Here is a 6,000-nt window from a genome sequence, read left to right as displayed (position 1 = left end):
GTGGGAATGTAAATTGATACAGCCATTATGGAAGATGGTATGGAGATTCCTTAAAAAAACAACTAGAAATAAAACCACCATATGACCCAGCAATCCCAATCCTAGGCATATACCCTGAGGAAATCAGGGTTGAAAAAGACACATGTATCCCATTGTTCATTGCAGCACTATTTACAATAGCTAGAACATGGAAGCAACCTAGATGTCCACAGACAGATAAATGCATAAAGAAGTTGTGGTACATATACACAATGGAATATTACTCAGCCATAAAAGGTATGCCTTTGAGTCAGTTCTAATGAGGTGGATGAACCTAGAACCTATTATACGAAGTGAAGTAAGTTGGAAAGAGAAAAATAAATATAATATTCTAATGCATATATACAGAATCTAGAAAAATGGTACTGAAGAATCTATTTTGCCAGGGTCCAGCCTCAGCAAAGTCCAGGGATACCCTCAGGATGGATGACGTTGGAGAATGAATGAATGACATGGGGTGACCAAGCTTCAGTGAGCAAGGCCCGTAATTTTATTTTCAAAAGGGACTTTTATACCTTGACTTGTACATAGAGGGAAATGAAAGATGCAAAGTCATGCAGAATCAGCCCAAACACTCCAGCAGTTTTGCCCTTATCAAAACCAGGATTTTTCTGCATACCTTTCCCATAAACAATGTTGTATACATTATCTTCTGGCCTTGGAGGCCTGTGGACATTTTATGACCCTCTTTTGATAAAGGCTGCTCAACCAGAAAACTTACTTTCCCTCAAAGTCTTTTTTTCTTTACATTTCTAATCTATGTCAGCCTCAGAAAGTATTAGAGTTACATTTCTCACGGAGCAAAGGTGCAGTGAGTTACAACAAAGAAAGAACCAATTAGCTCAAAGGTCTGATGTGGTTAATTCCAAGGTTACTGCTTGTTTTTCTTAAATTCCAACTATGTTAACTAATGCATTCCCAGGTGCACAATGGATAAGGGATATGGGAACTTGGCAGCAAGCATTGGCTCAACAGTGAAATCCTACATTAGCACTACTCTAATAGTTTTTAACTCTTCGAAAGGCTCTATATTTTCAGAATGTTTTAGGCTTCCTGTGCCTCTCACAGTTGGGAGGCTGTGAACAATCACAAGCGTAGCTGCAAGAGTCTGGATAAACTTGTCAGGCAAGCTAGTAAGACAGACAGATTCTGGTTTTGGGGTAGATGCTCGAGCAGGTCCAGGGGGTCCCTCAAGATCCGCCTTGCTCGTCAGGTCTCTTCCGCATGACCTTGTCATGGGTGGGATGGCCCAGGGAGTCCCTCGAGTCCTGAAGCCTTGCTTATCAGGTCTCCTTCACATGACCTGGTCATGGATGGGATCTCCCGTGCTGGCTCCTGGCACTATTTACAGGGCAGCAGTGGAGAATCAGACATAGAGAATAGACTTATGGACATGGGGAGAGGGGAGGAGAGGGTAAAATGTATGGAAAGAGTAACATGGAAACTTACATTCAGTTCAGTTCAGTTAAGTCGCTCAGTCACATCCAACTCTTTGCGACCCCATGAATCGCAGCATGCCAGGCCTCTCTGTCCATCACCAACTCCCGGAGTCTACTCAAACTCATGTCCATTGAGTTGGTGATGCCATCCAGCCGTCTCATCCTCTGTCATCCCCTTCTCCTCCTGCCACCAATCCCTCCCAGCATCAAGGTCTTTTCCAATGAGTCAACTCTCCGCATAAGGTGGCCAAAATATTGGAGTTTCAGCTTTAGCATCAGTCCTTCCAATGAACACCCAGGACTGATCTCCTTTAGGATGGACTGGTTGGATCTCCTTGCAGTCCAAGGGACTCTCAAGAGTCTTCTCCAACACCACAGTTCAAAAGCATCAATTCTTCAGTGCTCAGCTTTCTTCACAGTCCAACTCTCACATCCATACATGACCACTGGAAAAAACATAGCCTTGACTAGACAGACCTTTGTTGGCAAAGTAATGTCTCTGCTTTTTAATATGCTATCTAGGTTGGTCATAATTTTCCTTCTAAGGAGTAAGTGTCTTTTAATTTCATGGCTGCAATCACCATTTGTGAAATAGCCAACAGGAATTTGCTGTATTGTTCAGAAAACTCAAACAGGGGCTCTGTATCAACCTAGAAAGGTGGGATGGGGAGGGAGATGGGAGGGACTGATTCATGTTGAAGTTTGCCAGAAAACAGCAATATTCTGTAAAGCAATTAATTATCCTTCAATAAAAAAATAAATTTAAAACATATGCAGCTTTCAAGGACACACTGAACATTTATCTTGGTAGCACATATATTCTATTCTATAAAATAGATCTCAATCATATTTAAAAGACTGAAATAATATCTTTGACAGCAACAAAAGCTGTACTTAACCCTAATGTCCTATTATTATAGAAAAAGAATCTTAAGGAATCAAACCTCTCTTCAGAAACTAGAAAGTGAAGAGGAAAATAAGCTGCAAGCAAGTAGAAGCAATGGATTAATACAGATAGAAGCAGAAATCAACGACATAGAAAAGAGAATACAGAGAAAATCAATGAAACCGAAACGTGGTCCTTTGAGAGAATCAATCAAATTGATAGTTGTCTAGCTAGATCGATTAAGGAAGAAAGAGAGAAAGCATACATTACTATCAGGAATGAGAGTAGTAAGGTCACTACAGGCTGCAAGGGTAAAGGAAATAGTATTAAGAAGTCTATGAACTTCCATATATGATGCTGGGTGAAGGGTTGAAGGCCAGGGATTCGGGCAGGATATAGATCCCATTACCCGTGACTGAAGCCTTCCTAAGAAGGCCAGGTCAAGGATTTCCAAAGCACTGTCACATGACCACTTAACTTCCTAAGACCAAAAGATCTCCAGATCTTTCATCTGTGGTCCCCAACATGTCCCTCTTTCTCATGATATTCACTCAATGGTGGTTGTTTATTCTCTTATTGAGGGTCTATCACGCCACGAGTCTGCCTGGGTCGCCTGAGATGCTCTGCCTCACGCGGAGTCCTGCCCCGCCTGAACTCGCTATACCCAGACCCAGCGCCTCGCGACTTCATGCCTTACCTCATAATTCTGCAGGCCCGCGTCAGGGGGTGCAGGACAGAGTGGCGGTGAAGGCCTGCTGCCAGGCAATGTCTTTCTTCCGTCATCTCAGGTGCCCCTCCCATCGCCCGGGTCCTGGCTCAGTCCACTGGCCGGAAGAGGAGGGACCAGCTTCCGCTGCCTACCCTCGTGGCTGGCAGCTAGCGACGCAGTTATGGGGTCGTCTGCGTCCAAGGCTGCCCTCGGGGCGACCACCAACGAGCCCACCGAACCCGAGCCGAAACACCTGGCGGGTGAGTACGCTCCATGGCCTTGGAGGCCCTGCTGCAACCCCAGCCCCCTCCCACCCCAACTCCTCCCCCCACGCCGGGAGGCCACGGGCGTGGGGGAGGGTGCGTTTGCACTCCAGTGCCTTTGATTGAGCCTGGAACCCAACCTATGGTCTCTAACCCCAAACGTCGAACTCTTTACACTTTCTGCCTGAAGCTTGGGACATAATAGGCAGTGGAGTAACAACTCGGTTTTCTGAGAGGGGTCTCATTCTTGAAGTTATCTGTTGCCCAGAGACTCCCTGTGGAGAAAGTATGGGGGTCTGTGTGTGTGTGCATGCTCAGTCATGTCCGACTCTTTGTGCCAGAACAGTGGCAGATGGGTGTGTGTGTGTGTGTGTGTGTGTGTGTGTGTGTGTGTATGTATGTGCATGCTCAGTTGTGTGCGACTCTATGCCAGAGCAGTGGTATATGGGTGTGTGTGTGCATGAACATGCTGACTCGTGTCCGACTCTTTTCACTGGAGCAGTGGGATATGGATGTGTGTGCACGTGTGCATGCATACTCAGTCATGTCCGATTCTTTGTGCCAGAGCAGAGGCGTATGGCTGTGTGTGTGTGAGTGTGTGTCTGTGTGTGAGTGTGTGTCTGTGCTCAGTCCTGTCCGACTCTTTGCACCAAAGCAGTGGCGTGTGTGTGTGTGCATGCTCAGTCGTGTCTGACTCTGCACCAGAGCAGTGGACTATAGGTGTGTGTGTGTGTGTGCATGCGTGCATGCTCAGTCATATCCGACTCTTTGCACCAGAGCAGTGGCATATGGGTTGGTGGGTGTGTGTGTGTCTGTGTGCTCAGTCCTGTCCGAATCTTTGGACCATAACAGTGGTGTATAGGTGTGTGTGTGCGTTGTGTGTGAGCTCAGTCATGTCCGACTCTATGTGTCTGAACAGTGGTATTGGGTATGTGTGTGTGTGTGCATGCTCAGTCGTGTCTGACTCTTTGCACCAGAACAGTGGCATATGGGTGTTTGTGTGTGTGTGTGTGTGTGTGTGTGCTCAGTGGTGTCCAACTCTTTGCACCAGAGCAGTGGCATATGGGTGTATGTGTGTGTGTGTGCTCAGTGGTGTCCAAATCTTTGCACCAGAGCAGTGGCATATAAGGGTGTGTGTGTGTGTATGCACTCTGTAGTGTCTGCCTCTTTGTGGTGGAACAGTGGCATATGGGTGTGTATGTGTGTGTGTTTGGTCATGTCCAACTGTGCCAGCGCAGGGGCATATGGGTGTGTGTGTGTGTGTGTGTGTGTGTGATCAGTAGTGTCCAACTCTGTGCCTGAGCAGTGGTGTATGTGAGTGTGCGTGTGAGTGTGTCTCTGTGTTTATGCTCAGTACTGTCCAACTCTGCACTGGAGCAGTGGCATATGGGTGGGTGCATGTGTATGTGTGTGTCCTGTCATGTCTGACTCTCCACCAGAGCAGTGGCATTGGGTGTGTGTGTATGTGTGTGGTCAACCATGTCTGACACTTGGTGCCAGAGCAGTGGCATATGGGTGTGTGTGCGTGTGTGTGTGTGTGTGCGCGTGCATGCTCAGTTATGTCTGACTCTTGTGCCAGAGCAGTGGAAGATGGGTGTGTGTGTGTGTGTGTGTGTGTGTGTGTGTGTGCGCATGCTCAGTTATGTCCTAATCTTTGTACCTGAGCAGTGGTCTATGGGTGTGTGTGTGTGTGCTCAGTCCTGTCCTAATCTTTGCACTGGAGCAGTGGAATCTGGGTGTGTCTGTGTGTGTGTATGCATGTGCACACTCAGCTGTGTCCAACTCTTTGTGGTGAAACAGTGGTGTATGGGTGTGTGCGTGTGTGTGTGTGTGTGTGTTCAGTCCTATCTGACTCTTTGCATCAATCAGAGCAGTGGAGTATGGGTGTGTGTGTATGTGAGCTCAGTTGTGTCTGACTCTATGGACTGAGCAGTGGTGTTGGGTATGTGTGTGTGCATGCTCAGTCGTGTCTGACTCTTTCCACTGGAGCAGTGGCAGATGGCTGTGCGTCCGTGTGTGTGTGTGTGAGTGTGCTCAGTCGTGTCCGACTCTGCACCAAAGCAGTGGCTTATGGGCGTGTGTGCACAATCGTGTCCAACACTTTGCATTGGAGCAGTGGCATATGGGGGTGTGTGTGTGTATGCGCATGCATGCTCAGTCATATCTGACTCTGTACCAGAGCAGTGGCATATGGGTGTGTGTGTGTATGTGAGCATGCTCAGTTCTGTCCGACTCTTTGCACTGAGGCAGTGGCATATGGGTGTGTGTGTGAGTGTGCTCAATCATGTCCAACTCTTTGCATTGGAGCAATGGCATATGGGTGTGTGTGTGTGTGTATGCGCAAGCATGCTAAGTCATATCTGACTCTGAACCAGAGCAGTGGCATATGGGTGGGTGTGTGTGTATGTGTGCCTGCTCAGTCATGTCTGATTCTTTGCACTGAAGCAGTGGCATATGGGTGTGTGTGTGTGTGTGTGTGTGTGTGTGTGTTCAGTCGTGTCTGACCCTTTTAGCCAGAGCAGTAGCATATAGGTCTGTGCATGTGTGTGTGTGTGTGTGTGTCTGTGTGTCTGTGTGTGAGATAAGTCACGTCTGACTCTGCGCCCGACCAGTGGTGTATGGTTGTGTGTGTGTGTTCATGCTCAGTCTTGTCTGACTCTTTGA

General features: G+C 47.4%; 1 protein-coding gene across 1 annotated transcript in view; it reads left to right on the top strand.

Moving 5' to 3' along the window:
• Window positions 1–3,254: 3,254 nt before the first annotated feature.
• LOC128069463 (phosphatidylinositol-binding clathrin assembly protein-like) overlaps window positions 3,255–6,000 on the top strand; it is a 53,121-nt gene continuing 50,375 nt past the window's right edge. The window contains exon 1 of the mRNA XM_052662651.1: window positions 3,255–3,333. Within this exon, the coding sequence (XP_052518611.1) occupies window positions 3,255–3,333 (79 nt within the window). The remainder of the gene's footprint in view (window positions 3,334–6,000) is intronic.

Source organism: Budorcas taxicolor, chromosome X, assembly GCF_023091745.1.
Source record: "Budorcas taxicolor isolate Tak-1 chromosome X, Takin1.1, whole genome shotgun sequence".
Lineage (NCBI taxonomy): Eukaryota > Metazoa > Chordata > Mammalia > Artiodactyla > Bovidae > Budorcas > Budorcas taxicolor.
The sequence above is the reverse complement of the archived record's forward strand: the minus strand, read 5'-3'. Positions and strand labels throughout refer to the sequence as shown.